The sequence below is a fragment of the Lynx canadensis genome, chromosome A3, assembly GCF_007474595.2.
Source record: "Lynx canadensis isolate LIC74 chromosome A3, mLynCan4.pri.v2, whole genome shotgun sequence".
Taxonomy (NCBI): domain Eukaryota; kingdom Metazoa; phylum Chordata; class Mammalia; order Carnivora; family Felidae; genus Lynx; species Lynx canadensis.
In genome coordinates this window covers 73,523,845-73,545,659 of record NC_044305.1, presented here as the reverse complement: position 1 = coordinate 73,545,659, position 21,815 = coordinate 73,523,845, and the positions used below count along the sequence as shown (strand labels likewise).

The 21,815-nt window shown below is 35.1% G+C and overlaps 1 protein-coding gene across 5 annotated transcripts in view; it reads left to right on the top strand.

The window, feature by feature from the left end:
• The window catches only part of CCDC88A (coiled-coil domain containing 88A), a 143,338-nt gene that overhangs the window by 28,713 nt on the left and 92,810 nt on the right, over positions 1-21,815 (top strand). For all 5 annotated transcript variants that reach the window (XM_030310632.2, XM_030310629.2, XM_030310631.2 and 2 more), the window contains exon 3: positions 8,390-8,498. In XM_030310632.2, the coding sequence (XP_030166492.1) occupies positions 8,390-8,498 (109 nt within the window). The remainder of the gene's footprint in view (positions 1-8,389; positions 8,499-21,815) is intronic.

Below are 21,815 nucleotides of genomic sequence, written 5' to 3'. Positions count from 1 at the left end.
TTAGGAATCAAAGTAATACTGGCTTCATAGAATGAGTCTGGAAGTTTTCCTTCCCTTTCTATTTCTTGGAATAGGTTGAGAAGGATAGGTATTATCTCTGCTTTAAACGTCTGGTAGAACTCCCCTGGGAAGCCATCTGGTCCTGGACTCTTATTTGTTGGGAGATTTTTGATAACCGATTCAATTTCTTCGCTGGTTATGGGTCTGTTCAAGCTTTCTCTTTCCTCCTGATTGAGTTTTTGAAGAGTGTGGGTGTTCAGGAATGTGTCCATTTCTTCCAGGTTGTCCAATTTGTTGGCATATAATTTTTCATAGTATTCCCTGATAATTGTTTGTATCTCTGAGGGATTGGTTGTAATAATTCCATTTTCATTCATGTTTTTATCTATTTGGGTCATCTCCCTTTTCTTTTTGAGAAGCCTGGCTAGAGGTTTGTCAATTTTGTTTATTTTTTCAAAAAACCAACTCTTGGTTTCGTTGATCTGCTCTACAGTTTTTTTAGATTCTATATTGTTTATTTCTGTTCTGATCTTTATTATTTCTCTTCTTCTCCTGGGTTTAGGCTGCCTTTGCTGTTCTGCCTCTATTTCCTTTAGGTGTGCTGTTAGATTTTGTATTTGTGATTTTTCTTGTTTCTTGAGATAGGCCTGGATTGCAATGTATTTCCCTCTCAGGACTGCCTTCGCTGCGTCCCAAAGCGTTTGGATTGTTGTATTTTCATTTTCGTTTGTTTCCATATATTTTTTAATTTCTTCTCTAATTGCCTGGTTGACCCACTCATTCGTTAGTAGGGTGTTCTTTAACCTCCATGCTTTTGGAGGTTTTCCAGACTTTTTTCTGTGGTTGATTTCAAGCTTCGTAGCATTGTGGTCTGAAAGTATGCATGGTATAATTTCAATTCTTGTAAACTTATGAAGGGCTGTTTTGTGACCCAGTATATGATCTATCTTGGAGAATGTTCCATGTGCACTCGAGAAGAAAGTATATTCTGTTGCTTTGGGATGCAGAGTTCTAAATATATCTGTCAAGTCCATCTGATCCAATGTCTCATTCAGGGCCCTTGTTTCTTTATTGACCGTGTGTCTAGATGATCTATCCATTTCTGTAAGTGGAGTGTTAAAGTCCCCTGCAATTACCACATTCTTATCAATAAGGTTGCTTCTGTTTATGAGTAATTGTTTTATATATTTGGGGGCTCCGGTATTCGGCGCATAGACATTTATAATTGTTAGCTCTTCCTGATGGATAGACCCTGTAACTATTATATAATGTCCTTCTTCATCTCTTGTTACAGCCTTTAATTTAAAGTCTAGTTTGTCTGATATAAGTATGGCTACTCCAGCTTTCTTTTGGCTTCCAGTAGCAATGTAAATAGTTCTCCATCCCCTCACTGAGAAAATTATAAATTGGTTTGAAAAAGAGTTCAATTAGGGATATGACTCTAAAAGTACAGGCAACATAAGCACAATTAGACAAATGGGATTGCATCAAACTAAAAACTTATGTACAATAAAAGAACAGTCAACAAAATGGAAAGGCAATCTATAATAGTTATCAGAGTAATTATATTAATAGATGGTGATCTATTGAATATTATAGGGAACCATGAGTGTGTATTGATATAAATAAATAAATTGAAGATCAGATTATTGACATAGTTACAAAGTATGTTTTCACAAAATATTTAATAATTACTAAAGAAAAATAATGATTGTCATGGAGAAAACTGGAAGTTACTGGTTTAATCAAGTGATAAAAGGGAATATTATCAGTAATGGGACAAACTGAAATCATGCACCATCTCTTAGGATGCATTGAGAACAGCACAGCATCGCTTTTGTGTTTTTGCTGTCAAAGATACACAACCTGAACTTAATTATAACTCAGACACAGTGTAATCAAGTAAACCCAATTGAAGGACATTCTATGAATAACTGGCTTTAACCTTTTAAAGTGTTTGGGTCGTGAAATTCAAGGAAAGACAGAAACTCTTCCAAGCTGAAAGAAACTAACGGTGGAAATTCAGAGTATTGAATGAAAAGTGTGATTCTGAATTAGATCCTTTTCCTGTAAAGGACATCCATTATTATTTGGGAATAACAAACTTGAATGGAATCTAAAGATTGGATGGTAGTGATATATTATTGTTGATTTCATGATTTTGTGTTTTTATATGTGATTATATGTGTTTTTAGAAAATAAACACTAAAATATTTGGGAATTATTGGGTGTCAGGTTAGCAACTTATTCTTAGGAAGTTTAGGAAGAAGACTACTTATCCCTGCAACTTTTCTCTAAGTTTGATATTGCCCCCAAAATCACTTAGACTTCATTCTTTTCAGCCTGTTTTTTCTTTTCGCCCTCTTTCTCCCTGTGTTTTGGATTTTTTTATTGTTGTGTTTTTGGGTTCTCTAATCTTTTGCTACAGTTTCTTGTCTACTATTAAACACATGCAGTAAATTTTCCATTTCAGATACAGTATATATTTATTATTTAAAAAATTTTTCTTTCAGCTTTAGAAGTTCCATTTGGGTTTTTTTGAGTAGTTTCCATTTCTCTCCACATAATGTTAATGCTTTCCTTTAAGTCCTTTAATGTACAATTGGCCCTTGAATAACATAGGCTTGAACTGTGTGGGTCCACTTACACACAGGTATTTTCAACAAATACAGTAATGTAAATGTATTTTCTCTTATAATTTTCTTTTTTCTTCTAGTTTATTGTAAGAATACAGTATATATACACATACAAAATATGTGTTCATTGACTGTTTATGTTATTGGTAAGGCTCTGATCAATAGTAGGCTATTAGTAATTAAGTTTTGGGGGAATCAGAAGTTATATGTGGATTTTTGGCCATGCCAAGGGGTCAGCACCTCTAATCCCCATGTTGTTCAAGGGTCCACTGTATTTATAATAGCTTTTTAAAAGTTCTTATCTCTCATGATCTCCTTATGATCTCTTTCATTTCTGGGTCTGTTTCTTTTGACTTTCCATTTTTCTTTCCTGGTCATGAATCATTTTTTTTCCTTTTCTGCATATCGAGTAATTTTTGATTGTAGAGAGGACATTTTGATCATTATATTATGGAGTATCTGGATCTTATCCTTTAAGGAGTGATGAATTTTATTTTGGCAGATTGTCATGTTGCTTGTAATCATCTTGATCCTTTCAAGGCTTATTTACAAGCTTTGTTGGGGAGGTTCTGGAATAGCTTTTACTTAACTGCTAGCTTTTTTTTTTTAAGTCTATTTATTTATTTAGAGAGAGACAGACAGCACAAGTGGGGAGTAGACAGAGAGAGAGGGAGAGAATGAGAATCCCAAGCAGGCTCCATGCTGCCAGCACAGAGCCCAATGTGGGTCTTGAACCCACGAAACCATGAGATCACAACCTGTGCTGAAAGCAAGAGTCGGATGCCCAACCAACTGAGCCACCCAGGTACCCCTAGATTAGTCCTACTTCTAAGACATATTTCTGAGGTCTTTACTAAATGTTGTGGATGTTTATTCAAGATTCCTTTTTCACTCTGGCTGATCAGAACTTGAATTTCTCCCTGCACTTGGTGAACTTTGGTTGTTACTTAGTTTGCAGCATTCCTGTGGTCGTCCTCTGCTCAGTCTTGTGGAATTTAGGGTACACAGGCAAACTTAGTATTTAGTGAAAATCTCAAGGGCATATATTTGGAGCTTTCTTGTGTATTAGGATAGTTCCCTTGTCTCTAGTATTATTTTCTGAAAATTTTAGTTACTTAAGTTTCCTTGAAGTCTAAGCTCTGTGTCCTTAAGTTTGGTGTGACTTGGGCTACACCTCCTGATACCTCATTCTGTAAAGTGCCTCACTACTTCACTAGGGATTATAACCTTGTATTACCTGCTGTCCAAAGTCTGAAACAATTATTTTATGTTTCGTCTAGTTTTCTAGTTCTTTATCGCAAGAGGGCAAGTTTAGTACTAGCTGTTCTATCCTATTTGATATTCAGCTTATTTTGGTTGTATTATTTTCTCATCTAGTGTTGTGAACAATTCCACTGAATATGGTTGAACTGGCTCAGTGTTGGAGATTGACAGTGTGAGTTTGGTCACATGACAAAGGATCAATATGTTGGGAGTGCTGGCAAGATAATAGTTGAAATAAAGCAGTAATTCTCAGAATATGGTTTGAGGATCCTCTCAGGGGTTCCATAGGTTCTCCTATGGAGAGAATTATCGCTTTATTTCAGAGTACATATCTTGGTAAGGCTAAATTTTCTTCATGTATCTCAATCAAAATACCACAAACAATAGATGAATGCAAAAGGTGAGCAAGACTGCTTTTTAAATTTAAAATAGATGTTAAAGAGATGTGCAAACCAAGAATCATAAAATACTTAGGAATAAACCTAACCAAAGAGGTAAAAGATCTGTACGCTGAGAACTATAGAAAGCTTATGAAAGAAATTGAAGAAGACACAAAAAAATGGAAAAATATCCATGCTCATGGATTAGAAGAATAAATATTGTTAAAATGTCGATGCTACCCAAAGCAATCTATACATTTCAGTGCAATCCCAATCAAAATAACACCAGCATTCTTCACAGAGCTAGAACAAACAATTCTAAAATTTGTGTGGAACCACAAAAGACCCCGAATAGCCAAAGTAATGTTGAAGAAGAAAATCAAAGCTGGGGCCATCACAATCCCAGACTTTAGCCTGTACTACAAAGTTGTAATCATTAAGACAGTATGGTATTTTCACAAAAACAGACACAGAGACCAATGAAATAGAGAAGAGAGCCTAGAACTGGACCCACACATGTATGGCCAACTAATCTTCGACAAAGCAGGAAAGAGTATCCAATGGAAAAGAAGACAGTCTGTTTAGCAAAACTGGTGCTGGAAGAACTGGACAGCAACATGCAGAAGAATGAAAGTGGACCACTTTCTTGTACCATACACAAAAATAAATTCAAAGTGGATGACAGACATAAATATGTGACATCAAAATCCTAGAGGAGAAAACAGGCAGCAACCTTTTTGACCTTGGTTGCAGCAACTTCTTACTTCACACATCTCCCAAGGCAAGGGAAATAAAAGTAAAAATGAACTGTTGGGACCTCCTCAAGATTAAAAGCTTCTACACAGCAAAGGGAACAATCAACAAAACTAAAAGGCAACCAATGGAACGAGAGAAGATATTTGCAAACAACATATTGGATAAAGGGTTAGTATCCAAAATCTATAAAGAACTTACCAAACTCAACACCTGAAGAACAAATAATCCAGTGAAGAAATGGGCAGAAGGTATGAATAGACACTTTACCAAAGAAGGCATCCAAATGGCTAACAGACACATGAAAGATGCTCAACATCACTCATCATCAGGGAAATAGAAATCAAAACCACATTGAGATACCACCTCACACCAGTCAGAGTGGCTAAAAGTAACTCAGGAAACAACAGATGTTGGCAAGGATGTGGGAAAGGAGAACCCTCTTGCATTGTTGGTAGGAATGCAAACTGGTGCCCCATTGTGGAAAACAGTGTGGAGGGTCCTCAAAAACTTAAAAATGGAATTTCCCTATGACCCAGCAATAGCACTACTAGGAATTTATCTAAAAGATATAGGAGTGCTGATTTATAGGGGGTACATGTACCCCAATGTTTATAGCAGCCCTGTCAACAATAGCCAAATGATGGAAAGAACCCAAATGTCCATCAACTGATGAATGGATAAAGAAGATGTGGTTTATATATACAATGGAATACTACTTGGCAGTGAAAAAGAATGAAATCTTGCCGTTTGTAACAATGTGGATGGAACTAGAGGGTATTTAATACTACGTGCAATAAGTCAGTCAGAGAAAGACAGATACCATATGTTTTCATTCATATGTGGAATTTGAGAAACTTTACAGAAGACCATTGAGGAAGGGAAAGAAAAAAAAATAGTTACCGAGAGGGAGGCAAACCATAAGAAACTCTTAAATGCAGAGGGCAAACAGAAGGTTGATGGGGGCGGGGGAAATGGGTGATGGGCATTGAGGAGGGCAATTGTTGGGATGAGCCCTGGGTGTTGTATGTAAGTGATGAATCATGGGAATCTACTCCCAAAGCCAAGAGCACACTGTATACACTGTGTGTTAGCTAACTTGACAATAAGTTATATAAAAAAATAAAGAGATGTGTAAAAATAGTAAAACAATGCTATTCTCATTAATTTTTTTGTTTGATATTTTTAAGTGTGAAATTTATTATTTTTAAAAATGACTTAATAAGTAACTGTGATATCTTCTCAGTTTTAATTTCTGTTACAGTAAATATAGCCCATGAAAACAAAAGTTGTTTGGAGCCTAAAAGTTTGAGAATTACCAAAATATAGCACCGTAGAGTCTAATCTGTCTGGGGAAGGAATTGTAGGCATTAGGATTGTAATGGACTGAGTACAAAAGGGAAGGATTAAGGAATGAGAGGTTTCTATTCAGTTCCTATTCTCTGTTGTATAGCTATCAATTTCTTCTCTGCATTCTTATGTGGAGGTACTGCATTTAAAGTCATAATCATAGGATAGTACTCTGTCCCAATAACTGCTTAGGTTCCTGCTTTATGATATGCATTCAGCCCTTGCATAGGAAGTCCTGATTTATTGTCTGCCGTTTCACTTTGCAATGTCTTTATCCAGCCTGACCTCTTTGCCCTAATGAGGAACTAGCTCTTACCTGCTTATGTTCTGGCATGGATTTACTCTTCTGTTCTAGTGCAACCACTTGAATTTCCTATTCTTAAAAAGAATATAAGTATTTGTCTGTTTGTCTTATTACACTTAGCATAACACCCTCAAGGTCCATTTGACTGTTGCAGGTGGCAGAATTTCTTTTCTCATGGATGAGTAATAATTTTAATACATATATAAGGTGTGTGTATCTCATCTTCTTTATGCATTTATCTGTTGATGGACAGTTTGTTTTCCTGTGTTGGCTATTGTAAATAATACTGCAGTGAACATGCAGATATCTTTTTGAGATTCTGTTTTCATTTCCTTTGGCATATATATTGAGAAGTGGAGTTGCTGATTATATGGTAGTTCTGTTTTTAATTTTTCATGAACCTCCATGGTGGTTGCAACAATTTACATTCCTAACAACAGTGCACGAGAGTTCCCTTTCTTCCACATCCTTGCCAAAACATTTGTTATCACTTACATTTTTGATGTAACCATTTTAACAGACATGAGGTGATTCTTAATTATGGTTTTGATTTGTGTTTTTTTGATTACTGATGTTGAGTACCTTTTCATGTACCTATTAGCCATTTGTAGGTCTTTTTTAGAAAAAATGTCTATTCAGTTCCTCTGCCCATTTTAAAATCAGATTGTTTCATTTTTTGTTGTTGTATGAGCTTTTTATGTATTTTGAATATTAACCCCCCTTATCAGATATATGATTTGAAAAATACTTTCTCCCATTCCATAAGTTGACTTTTCATTTCGTTGATGGTTTCCTTTGCTGTGCAGAAGCTTTTTGGTTTTATATAGTCACACTTGTGTATTTTAACTTGTATTGCCTTTTTTTTGGTTGTGATTGAATTTCTCATTCTTAACCATGGTCTAACTTTTTTTTTTTTTCTGTTTCTGCTCCTTCAGAATCCTTCAACCATTTGCTTTCATTGAATCTGTATAGTTTACCTATATTAAAGTATTAACCTGTGTCATAACTGCATTCTTTAACTTCTGTGAAACAGTGGCTGCTCACATATAGTCTCCATTATCTATTGAGGAGATACACCATTTCTTGGTTATTAGCTCATATTTTATAATCTTGATTTATTTATTTTTTATTTAAGAATTTTTTTAATATTTGTTTATTTTTGAGAGACACAGAGAGAGAGAGAGAGAGAGAGAGAGACAGAGCATGAGCGGGGAAGGGACAGAAAGAGTGGGAGACAAAGATTTCTAAGCAGGCCCCAGCCTCTGAGCTGTCAGCACAGAGCCTGATGCAGGTCTCAGACTCATGCACTGTGAGATCATGACCTGAGCCAAAGTTGGATGCTTAACTGACTGAGCCACCCAGGTGTCCTACAGTCTTGATTTAAATAGATGTATTTTGGGTGATGGAAATAAATATATTTGAAAGAAAGAAGAGGTTATTCATCCCAGGAAGATGGGGAAACAAAATGAGAATGAAGAGAAATATGTAACTTATGTTTCAAATTTATTTTGCCATTGTCTTAGAAATATCAGATGCGTTTATATTAATTAGAAGCACAGAACACATCATCTGTCCTTTGGGTCATCTCTGTTAATGCAGATGGATACACATTTTTTAATGTGGTTATTTTCAGTCACCTATAGGTTGATACATGTATTTGAGTATAATTTTAGTTTAAAGCATTTTTTTAAAATTTCTTACAGCAATCCTAAATCGGAGAGTCAGAGAGTAAATAAAAAGGTCAACAATGATGCATCACTTAGAATTCATAATCTATCCATTTTGGTGAGACAGATAAAATTTTATTACCAGGTAAGTGGTCCTTTTTCTTCATTTAGTATTATAATTAATGTTTATGTATTCATATTTTTTGTATAATAACAAAAGGTATTATTTACCTACAATATACTAAATGCTAATTATTATGTGTCAGATACTGGTTTATTTGCTGGAGATAGAGTAGAATTGACATAATCCATTTCTTACGCAATATTAAAGATACAAGCAAACACTTCATATTACCTAATTTTAAAAATAATTATTGTACTTTATGAAATTTTAAAACCAGTTCCCAGTTTCTGAGAGCTTGCATAGTGCAACACTTTGTTAGGCTACTTGAATTATGCCTTTGAAAAGTGTACTTTTTATTGTCCTTGTTTAAACTTAAATTATATGCATAGTTCGTGGTTTAAATATGAGCATTTTCCAGGCTATCAGTACACCTCTACAAATCACCATAGGTGCATTACACAAATTTTGGTATGTTGTATTCTTTAAAATATTTATTTTTTGCATTTTCTCGTTTTGTGATTTCTTTTTCCACTTGAGGTATTTAGAAATATGCCTTTAGATTTCTGAACATAGGGTATTTTTCAAGCACTCTTTTTTGGTTTTGATTTTTGGTCAAAGAAAATGGCTTTTGTGATACTGATTCTTTGACATTTGTTAATAATTACTTGGCTTGGCCTATTATGTTGTCACATTTTATTAAAGTTTGATGTGTGCTTCAGAAAGATAGGTATTCTCCAGTTTTTTGGGGGCAGAGTCAGAGCAAGCTTGTTTGTTAATTGCATTTTTCAAACTTCCATAGCCTGATTAATTTTGTCTCTTGATCTATCAGTTATTGAGAAAGATGAGTTGGAATCTCTTATTATGATGATAGATGTGTCAAGTTTTCCTTTATACAGTTGAAAGCTCTATGATTGAATGCAAATGAGTTTTAAATGTTTAAATTATTATGGCGAATTGTACCATTTATAAGTGTTTCCTCATATTTTTTTCTACTGGTGTAAATGTTTTTTATCCTACTTCTTTTTTTTTTATAGGCCACTCTTGAAATTACACCTTCCATTCTTACCTAGCAAAAAAAAGGCCAAAATTACTTGGTATTTTTACTCTTTTATGTAATAGTTCCATGATGTTAGAGTGCTTTAACTCCATTTATTTCCCTTTATGATCTTTAAGCTGTTCTTGTCTTGTGTTGTCTTTTTTAAAAACCCCATAAATTAGATACTGAAAGTATTAAAACCCCATAAATTTAAAAACCCCATAAATTAGATACTGAAAGTAGTGTTAAATAAATAGATTCAGTGTTCCTTTAGATCAAACTATGTGTTTTCCTCCCGCCCCCCCCCCAACAAGGTTTTCTTTTGTGCCTCAGAATTCTATTTGGTATTATTTTCTTACTGAAGTATATCTTTAAATATTTATTTAAAGAGGGCTTGTTGATGGTAAAGTTTCTCAATGTTTTATTTGTCCAAGAATGCCTTTATTTTACCCTTGTTCTTGAAAGATCATTTTATTGGGTATGCAATTCTTTAACAATTACTTTTCTCTCAGTGTTTTACAGATTTTATTCTTCTATCTCGGGATTCCTTTCAGTTCTAGAGATGTCAGCTATTAGTCTAATTTTTGTTCCTAGGTTAAACTTTATCTCCTGGTTGCTAATATTGTCTATTCTCATGTCTCTTTCCTTTTATATTAGCCTGATATCCTTCAGGTATTTCTATTACATGTTTATTAGTTTCTTACTCTATCCCCCATGTTCATTAAACTTTCTTTTACCTTATCAGTCTTGTACTGTATTCTGAGTATTTTTTTCAGGACTATCTCTCCAGTTTGCTAATTTTGCCTTTCATATGTGTCAGATGTTCTGTTTAACCCACTGATTAACTTTCCATTCAGTAATTACATCCTTCCTTTGTAGAAGTTCTGTTTGATTCTTTGTGTCTTGCCTTTTCATGTTGTTATTAATAATTCTTTTAATTCCTTTATTTCTTCAGAAATTAAAAAAATTTTTCTATTTTAGATTTTATGCCTGATAATTCCAAAATCTGAAGTCAGATCCGTGGGGATCTGAACCTGCATTTTGTTTTCAGTTTGCTGTTTGTTACGGTGGTGGTGGCAGCAGGGGCAATGGTGTGTGTGTGTGTGTGTGTGTGTGTGTGTAATTGTGACCTTATTTTGGGTGGGAGGGGATTTGTCTGTGGGAATACTTTGTGTCTGGGCCAAAGATGTATTGCTCCAGAGAGAATTTGTTTTATTTGTGCAACAATCCCAGAACCATTTTATTTTAAGCAGCTCTATACTTAGAAGCAATACTTGTATACTATACAAAACTAGAAAAGATGACAAAATACAAACATACTTCTAATGCCTGGAGAGTACCTCTATTAGTGCCTGAATATGTGGATTTCTGAATCTCTTTCTCTGCATTTGTGTGTATGTAAATTATGTGTTTACATTTTTTTTTTAAGCTGGTGCTACATTATTGCAAATCCTTAGGGAAATAACCCTCCTCAGTCTCTACCAAAGGCCAAGAAAAACAGCTTCTTTCTTGTCTTCCTTTGTAGGGTTCAGGTTTTTGTTTTGTTTTATCTTTTAACTGAGGATTATCTTTTTATTTTCTTTTGAGCTCAGTCATTTTAAAAGAAATTTTTAAAAATTATCTAGCATTTTTGGATTCCTTCCTTCCTTTCTAATATCTAGTACTCCTTGTCAGAAATAAGTCTGTGCTAGATTTTTTATAAACTTTTGTTTATTATTTGCCAATATTCCAGCTGTCATTTTCCTTCAGTTGATATGAGTAAGTTAGGTTTTATGATACATCTGTTTTGTCTTTTAATGTTGTTTGATATCAGTATTTTCAGATATGAAACAAATGACTAGATTAAGTGATACAGTGGCTTATTTTGACAGTCTTCAGTTTTGTTCTTTAAAACAATGCTGTGGGGCACCTGGGTGGCTCAGTTGGTTAAGCGTCTGACTTCAGCTCAGGTTATGATCTCACGGTCTGTGAGTTCGAGCCCCGCATCGGGCTCTGTGCTGGCAGCTCAGAGCCTGGAGCCTGCTTCTCATTCTGTGTCTCCCTCTCTCTCTGCCTCTCCCCAACTCATGCTCTCTCTCTCAAAAATAAATAAAACTTGAAAAAAAATTAAAAAAAAAACAATGCTGGATTTTTGGTTTTACACTATCTTTAGAGAGATGGAAGTTTGCCTTGAAACTTTCAATGAGACTCCTTGGAAGGCAAAGGGATTTCTGCATCAGAATCTTAAATCCGTTGTCAGTGCAACCTAATTCTGTATTGTATACCACTGCTTTTATTTTCTAAACAGCTTTATTTAGATGTACTTCATATACCGTATAATTAACCCATTAAAAATGTCCAATTCAGAGGTTTTTAGTATATTTAGAATAACCAATTTTAGAATAGCTTTGTCACTCCAGAAAGACACCCTATATCTAAAAGCAGTTACTCCTATTTTCCCTGTCCTGCACACACATTTACCACCACCACCACCACCACTACCACCACCACCACTCCAGCATTAGGCAGTTGCTAAAATCTATTTTTGTCTCTGTATATTTGCCTGTTCTGGACATTTCATAAAAATGGAATTGTACACTATGTGGTCTTTTGTTACTGACTTCTTTTACCTAGCATAATGATTTCAAGGTTCATTCATGTTGTAGCATGAAGTAGTATTTCTTTTTTATTAAACTACTCCTGTCTTGTTCTTTGTCTTCCTCCTGCCTAAAGCTAAGTGTTGAAATTACCTTTTTATTAATCATGTTAATCTAACGATGTTGTAGTCACCAAGAAATTTGGGAAGGATAGAATTGTGAAATCCATCAGTTCAATAGTTTAAATAAGTGGTCCTCAATGGAGGGTGCTTTTATGCCCCAGGGGACATTTGGCAGTGATTAGAGACATTTTTGGTTCTTACACCTAGGAATACTACTAGTGTTTAGTGGGTAGAAGCCAGGAATACAGCTAAGTGTCTTAGAGTGCGCAGCACAGTTTCCCAAAACTAAGAATTATCCAGCCCAAAACGTTAATAGTGCCAGAATTGAAAAGCCCAAATGTTTATCATGCCTGGTGATTTTATTATTAGTATTTTGACTTGTGTTGAGTTGACACCTTTTTTTTAGACACATCTGTAATATTTCATTAACATTTGCTGGATGACCACTTACATATTCTTTTCTTTTTATTAATCTGTTTGAATACCAATGGACTAACTTAGGGTTAGACATGAATGAATATCTTAACATTTTGTCAGTGTTGTTTCAGATACTTAAAACACAAAATATTACTGAAGATTGAAATTCTCCTTGTATTACTCCCCTGTGTTTTTCCTGTAGAGCCAGGTTACCAAACTATTTCTGCCATCAACCCAGTGCTTCATATTCTTAGATAAAATGTTTCCAAGACACTTCTAAACTTTTTTTTAAATGCTTATTTACCTTGAGAAAGAGATGGAGAGCAAGCAGGGAAGGGGCAGAGAGAGAGGGAGACAGAATCCCAAACTCCATGCTTTCAGCGCAGAGCCTGATGCGGGGCTTGATCCCATGATCCATAAGATCATGTCCTGAACCAAGATCAGGAGTTGGACACTTAACTGACGGAGCCACCCAGGCGCCCCCAGGACAGTTCTAAAGTATCTTCAGGAATAGATCAACTGTCTTATTTACACAATTAATTGATTTGCTAATTTTTTTCCTCATATATGTAACCAAGACACACATGGCCTGGTTTAATATAAGACAGATTTCAAGTTAAAGTCTAAATCATTGCAGTTTTTGTCACCTGTTAAATTACCTGTCTTTTGGAAAAATCAAAATTTTCCCTGAAATCTATTAAAACTACTAAAAATATTTATTTATATCTCATATGCTCCTCAGAAAAAGTATTGAGGTAAAATATTGTCACACATTATGGTGGGTCTGTTTCACAAAAGGAAAATGAATTTGGGTACGCTAAAATTCATAAATGTGTGTCTCCAAAATTTTTTTAATGGGTTGGTAGGAATCAGGGTCATCTTGTAGAAATGGTTCCCAGGGAGAAAAGAAGATTGACAGAATACCCTGAAATGATTATTAGTGGAAGGAATTATTTCATTGAATCTTTTTAGTAATGATAGGTAAACTTAAGTGTCAGTATTACTCCTTTTTTTCATTTTAATGATTTGGAATATGTACAAGCTCAGTAAGAATTACAGTGTCATTCAGATTTCCTCTCTTTTCTGCTACGTGTTATTGAATGCTAAGGCATTAGGGCTACAGTGGTGAACACAACAAACCATGTCCCTCATCTCATGGAATTTAGCGGTTTTATTAGAGGGATAATAGACAAGTAAATGACTAAATAAAATACTTTTGATTGTGATAAATAAGTACAATGAGGGAGTAATAATAAGAGGTCTTGAGAGAAATAACTGGTGAGAATAGATTGTGAGAAGTTCATTGAACATGCACTTCTTCATGTTTAGTGGCAGTTAGACCTTTTCAGATAACCACTTGATCCATATATGGCAAGTGTTTTTGTCTTGCAAATAAATATTTGAAATTTTCAAGTCAGAAATAAGTAAGCTATAACTATCATGTAAAATTACCTAGGCTCTTTGAATTTTTAAAAAGCGTTATTTTTATTCCTGTGAATGAATAGTGAACTTGATTATCAGAGACACACTTTGCTAATAAAATCTTAGTCCATTTTTATAATTCTGTCAGCAGCAGTGTTTGTCTTGACTACTGTGCCTGCAGTTTAAATAAGTACTGAATGAAGCAAGGTGGTTCCTCAACTACCACTAAAATAATAAGCTGAATCATTTGAGGCTCAGAAAAAAAAGAATACTATTAGGAAATTTAAATTTATTGGGACGTTTTTGTATGGTTAATGTCGTTACTACTAAAAAGAAATGGTCTGGTACCATTAATCTAGTTGCCAGAGAAAGGTGGTACTTATTAAGGTTTTTGTTTAATATGTGTTATAATAGCCAATATTTGGATTATTAATAAAATATAGTAGCCAAGGAAATGAGACTCTGTTTTTTATACAACACATACTTGATATCGTATTTTTGACATTTTGGTCAGATGTTCTTCCCTTTTTTTTAAACAATTTAAAAAAACTTTTTTGTTAATGTTTATTTATTTTGGAGAGAGAGACACAGAGCATGAGCGGGGGAGGGGCAGAGAGAGGGAGACACAGAATTTACATCAGGCTCCAGGCTCCAAGCTGTCAGCATAGAGCCGATGCGGGGCTCGAACCCACAAACTGCAAGATCATGACGTGAGCCAAAGTCGGCCACCCAACAGCTAAGCCACCAAGGTGCCCGAAATGTTCTTTCCTTTTAATGCCATTCATTTACTTTTTTTTTATAGGCTACTAAAATGTAAAATGTCTTAATTCTTTTCACTAGTAACACAGATAAAAGTATAAATACAAATATTATAAATGTAATTATGTTTGAATTTTAAAAAATAGATTGTGTCTTATTTTTTAAATATTTTTTATGTTTATTCATTAAAAAATTTTTTTTAATGTTTTATTTATTTTTGACAGACAGAGCATGAGCGGGGGAGGGGCAGAGAGAGAGGGAGACACAGAATCCGAAGCAGGCTCCAGCCTCTGAGCTGTCAGCACAGAGCCTGACACAGGGCTTGAACCCATGAACTGTGAAATCATGACCTGAGCCAAAGTCAGACACTTAACTGACTGAGCTACCTAGGTGCCCTATATCATCAGTCTTAGAGAAGAGACTCTTATATTTTAGAAATCTTTGAAACTTATGTTTAGTACTATAGTAATGTGCAGTTTTAGTAACAGCATTTTGCTCAGTGTGTAATTCAGGAAAGGGATATGAGCCCAGACCTTTGCCAGAAGTATTGTTTAACTTCTTATTGTGAAATTAGTTTCTGGATAACTTCTAGGAAGAAGAAGCCTAGTTTAAGTTATCTTTTTTTTCTTAAATGAGCTTAGATACATTTTTAAAGTTTATTTATTTTGAGAAAGAGTATGCACAAGCACAAGTGGGGTGGGGAAGAGAGAGAGGAAGAGAGAGCCCCAAGCAGGCTCAATGCTGTTAGTACAGAGCCCCGCGTTGGGCTCAATCTCACAAAACACGAGATCATGACCTGGACTGAAATCAAGAGTCGGACACTTAACTGATGGAACCACCCAGGTACCCCGTAGTTCAAGTTATCTTTAAAGATTAACTAAATACTGTCTGTGTTGGCACAAACATGAAATAGCCTTTCTTACAGTGTTTTAGCAATATGAACTTTAATTCACAGAAGCTTGTGTGTATATCAATAAAGCTTTTAGATGGTCAAGTAAAAATGTAGTTAATATACCACTTTTTATAGAAAAACTGTAAGTCAACAAAAAGTACTAGGAATAAAATTACTTGTACCTATCAGAGCACCTTTACTGTTATTTTCCTTTTAATGTAATCTCTGACAGTTTTCTTTTTTTCTTTTAATTTTCTTTTTTCTTTTTTAAAATTTGTATCCAAATTAGTTAGCATATAGTGCAACAGTGATTTCAGGAGTAGATTCCTTAGTGCCCCTTACCCGTTTACCCCATCCTCCCTCCCACAGCCCCTCCAGTAACCCCCAGTTTGTTCTCCATATTTATGAGTCTCTTCTGTTTTGTCCCCCTCCCTGTTTTTATATTATTTTTGTTTCCCTTCCCTTAAGTTCATCTCTTTTGTCTCTTAAAGTCCTCATATGAGTGAAGTCATATGATTTTTGTCTTTCTCTGACTAATTTCACTTAGCATAATACCCTCCAGTTCCATCCACGTAGTTGCAAATTTTGCCAGTTCATTCTTGTTTGGTCTTTTTCTTTTTATTAAGTATTGGTGTTCTCCAGGCTGTTTTCATACCAGGATAGAATTTCTCCCTGTTCTGTGAAACAACACAATCTCCAGTACGCCGTCTCATTCCCTGCTTTATTTTTATACTTAGCACTTATCATCAAAATCACTTACTTATTTTCTGTCTACCCCATGAGAGCACAGATTTTTGTTTACTGCTGTATTTCCATTTTCTAGAACAATGTCTGGCAGATAATAAACACACAGTAAATATTTGTTGAATGAATAACTGCTCTGGTTTTCTCAATTCTTTCAGTTATATTGCTAAAATTCTTTCTCTATACATTTTTTATGTTTCTTACCACTTTTTAAAAAAAAATTCACATTTATTTATTTTTGAGAGACAGAGCATGAGTGAGGGAGGGAGAGAGAGAGGGAGACACAGAATCTGAAACAGGCTCCAGGTTCTGAGCTGTCAGCACAGAGCCCAATATGGGGCCCAAACCCATGAACCATAAGATCATGACCTGAGCCGAAGTCAGACAGTTAACCAACTGAGCCACCCAGGTGCCCCTTTTCTTGCCACTTTGCTAACAAAGTGAAGTATCTTCACTAATTCATATACGTATGTATTATCATCCTTAACTCTTCAATTAATCTGTTCCTCCTACTTAAAGTCATATTTATCTTGGGCTCAAATATATATTATTTTTCCATTTCTTTAGCACCTTAATAATGAACATCTTTAGAACTAGGTGATGTCTGGGAAATCTGGGGATGATATTTAATAGAGTTTCAACAATAGCAATCAGGTTTTTTTAGTCTCTGATATCTTTTATGTTTTGTTTATTTTTCAGTGTTACTTGTAAGATTAGAATAGGGAAATAGGAATTTTTACAAATCTTCTGGATGCATAGAGCCAAATAGAGGTTTTAGAATAATTGGATTTTTAAAATTTGTGTAGTTTTTAGCTGCCTTGCCTAATATTATCACTTTCAGACATAACTAAATTAATACTTGGAAGTAACGTAAAAGATAGATTTTTTCCCATTAACTAGTATTTCATAACGACCACTAAAAAAAAAAAAACTTTATACTTTTGTTTTATTTCCTGCCCTTCCCAACAGAAGTCACATACACAGTAAGTCATGGAGCTGACATTTAAGCCTAGACATTCAGATTGTACTCTACCAGAGTATGCTGTACTAGGTATCAGATTCTGCTACACTAAAGTACATTTTCAGACACATGGAGTTAAGTTTGAATATAGCAGTTTTTTGTAGCAATTGCATCATCGAACTACTAGAGTTACATAGCATAAAAGTCAAACACATTAGGTTATTGATGATACCATACAGTGAAAGGATCAATGAGATTGCTTTTATCTTTTTGAACAGACAGAGTTACCATGAGGCATGGGATAACAGAGTAGGCAGGAGTGGGGAGCCAGCTGAGGAAGAGGGTGGAGGAGTGAGGTTGTGGACGTATTGAAGATTACTATTGGTCTGGACAGTTTCCTTATAACATTATACCAACATGGAATGTTACATGGCAAAACAATATAATAAATTACCTTGAAAATCTAAGTTGATGTTTTCTGGTATGATTTATCAGTTTTCACACATGTTATCCCAAAACAAGTGGTATAAATGAGAATTATCCTTTATCTTAAAACTGAGGTAAAGGTTTTTTCCTAATAATTCAGGATCTCTTAAAATTTAATACCTCTTTAATAATACTGAATTTGAATGTTCTTTGTTCTTAGACTATCTCTGCTAAATGGGATAGAGACAGAACAGTGATTGCTTTTTTTTAATGCATCTGATATTTATGATTTCTTTTAAATATATGTACAGGTAGTCTTTTTTTTTTTAATGTTTATTATTTACTTTTGAGAGAGACAGAGCATGAGTGGGGGATGGGCAGAGAAAGGGAGACAGAATCCGAAGCAGGCTCCAGGCTCTGAGCTGTTAGCACAGACCCCAGTGTGGGACTTGAACCCATGATCTGTGAGAATATGACCTGAGCTGAAGTCGGACGCTCAACTGACTGAGCCCCCCAGGCGCCCCTGTGGGAAATAAATTTCTTTACAACATTCAGCCATCTCCAGGAATATGGCCGCCTCCCCAGTTATTCAAGGCTTCATCGCGGATTGAAGAGGCAGAGGAGAGAATAGGTGAATTAGAAGATAAAATTATGGAAAAAGAGGAAGCTGAGAAAAAGATAAAAAAATCCAGGAGTACCAGGGGAGAATTAGAGAACTAAGTGATGCAATCAAACAGAACAATATCTGTATCATAGGAATTCCAGAAAAAGAAGAAGAGAGAGAAAGGGGCTGAAGGTGTACTTGAACAAATCATAGCTGAGAACTTCCCTGATCTGGGGAAGGAAACAGGCATTGAAATCCAAGAGGCACAGAGAACTCCCTTCAGACACAACTTGAATTGATCTTCTGCATGACATATCATAATGAAACTGGCAAAACACAAGGATAAAGAGAGAATTCTGAAAGCACCTAGGGATAGATGGGCCTTAACATACAAAGGTAGACCCATAAGGGTAGTAGCAGACCTGTCTACTGAAACTTGGCAGGCCAGAAAGGAATGGCAGGAAATCTTCAATGTGATGAACAGAAAAAATACGCAGCCAAGAATCCTTTATCCAGCAAGTCTGTCATTCAGAATAGAAGGAGAGATAAAGGTTTTCCCAAACAAAGAAAAACTGGAGGAATTCGTCCACTAAACCAGCCCTACAAGAGATCCTAAGGGGGATTCTGTGAGTGAAATGTTGCAAGGACCACAAAGTACCAGAGACACCACTACAAGCCTGAAACCTACAGATATCACAATGACTCTAAATGCATGTCTTTCAATAATAACACTGAATGTAAATGGACTAATTGCTCCAACCAAAAGACATAAGGTATCAGAATGGATAAAAAAACAAGACCCATCTATTTGCTGTCTACAAGAGATTCATTTTAGACCTGAGGATGCCTTCAGATTGAAAGTGAGGGGATGGAGAACTGTCTATCATGCTACTGGAAATGAAAAGAAAGCTGGAGTAGCCATACTTATATCAGACTAACTAGACTTTAAATTAAAGGTTGTAACAAGAGATGAAGAAGGGCATTATATAATAATTACAGGGTGTATACATCAGGAAGAGCTAACAATTATAAATGTCTATGCACCAAATTTGGGATCCCCCAAATATATAAAACAGTTAATCACAAACATAAGCAACCTTACTGATAAGAATTGATAAGTCTCCTGGTAATTGCAGGAGACTTTAATACTTCACTTACAACAATGGATAGAATATCTAGACAGAGAATAAATAAATAAACAAGGGCCCTGAATGATATATTGGATCAGATGGACTTGACAGATATATTTAGAACTCTACATCCCACAGCAACAGAATATACTTTCTTCTTGAGTGCACATGGAGCATTCTCCAAGATCACATACTGGGTCACAAAACAGCCCTTACGTAGTATAAAAGAATTGAGATCATGCCATGCACACTTTCAGACCACAATGCTATGAAACTTGAAATCAAGCACAGGAAAAAATCTGGAAAACCTCCAAAAGCATGAAGGTTAAAGAACATCCTACTAAAGAATGAATGGGTCAACTAGGCAATTAGAGAAGAAATTAAAAAGTATATGGAGACAAATGAAAATGAAAATACAACAGTATGTCCATGTAGTCTTGATAATTTTGCTTCAAGGCAAGGAAACAAAGAATGATTCTTTAGGTCCATTTAGCTGTTACATACTTAGCTAATAGCATATTCTGTCCTGAGGTAACTTGCTTTGAATTGGAAATTTTATTTATTAAATAACCAGACTCAGTCTTTGGAGTAAGTGATTTTAGCACTTCTTGACACTCTTAATTATTTATCTGACATGATACACATACTGAGTGTATACTTTTTCTTTAAATGTGTGCATGTTTTGGGGCACCTGGGTGGCTCAGTCATGCATCCAGCTTCAGCATAGGTCATGATCTCATAGTTCTGGGTTTGAGCCCCGTGTTGGGTTCTGCACTGACAGGAAGGAACTTGTTTGGGATTCTCTCTCTGCCCTTCACCCACTCACGTGTGTGTTCGTGCTATCTCTCTCTCAAAAATAAATAAACATTAAAAAAAATAACCTGTATCCATGTTTTGGTAATAGTTTTTTAAAGAGCCACTATATATAACACTGAAGAAAATGTTTTGAGTCTTTCTAATACATACCTATAAGGAATTATAGATAAAAGATGAATTCTAATGAACCTCTGGTACATGTTACACACTGGCTATGGGAAAATGCTTTATGGGATCTAGAATTACACATCTTTAAAAAGCAATACAAGTTAAATTTTCATGATATTTGCTCCCTCATCATAGTATTAAGTAAAGAGTGATTCAGAAAGAATTAAACACTTTTAAAAATGTATTCCTCAGTAACTGGTTATGTCTGAATATATAGTGAAAGCCAAATTATAAGGACATTCACAATTGTTTGTATAATTTTGCATAGATTGAGCAATATCACGGGACAGCATTGAGCAATATCACGGGACACCTGTCATCCTGTAGTCTTAATTCATTGCAGACCCTTTGTAGCATGTCATTATTAGTGATAGTAATGACAGACACATTGTGTTCCTTCATCTCCTCAAAACAAGGATAATAAAAATGGAAGATGCATAGTTGATGTATTAACTAAAATGAGTAATTTGAAAGCATTCAATTCTTCTGAATCATCCCGTAGTATCAGAATGTGTATATATTCTTGTCACGGACAATTTGAGAGAAATTGAACTAAAACATCTATTGTAGATAGAGGGGAGAAATAATGATTCACTGAGGAAGAGCTCACTTGCATGAAATGATCTTAAGACACAATTTTTAATGAAGTAACTAGTGTCCTTAATTTTTTTAATGTTTATTTGTTTTTGAGAGAGAGAGAGACTGAGCATGAGTGGGGGAGGGGCAAAGAGAGAGGGAGACACAGAATCCGAAGCAGGCTCCAGCCTCTGAGCTGTCAGCACAGAGCCTGACATGGGGCTCAAACTCAAAAACCGTGAGATCATGACCTGAGTGGAAGTCGGACATTCAACTGACTGAGCCACCCAGGCGCTCCATAATTTCCTTAATTTTAATAGAGGTTTTTAATTCCCTTAAAGAGAAGTAACAAAAGACCAAAAAGAGTAATCATGCTTGATCTTTTATTGAGGAATATTATTTAATCATCTTTAAATCATCATCTAATACCTAAAACTCAGATTTCCAAATAGTCAATATTAGACCTGTTCACTTGGACACTTATTTTGTAGATATTTGATATATTATTAAGTCTGGCTGATACTATAATTTTAGTTACTTAATTCATTAACTTAAAGTTACAAAAAGTTTAAGATCTTAGATGTCTTTTTAAGACCTTGGGTAAGTTTTTTCACCTTTTTGAAAGCTTTTTATTTGCAGTATAGCATATCCACAGAGAAGTGCACAAATCATAAGTTACAGCTTATTGA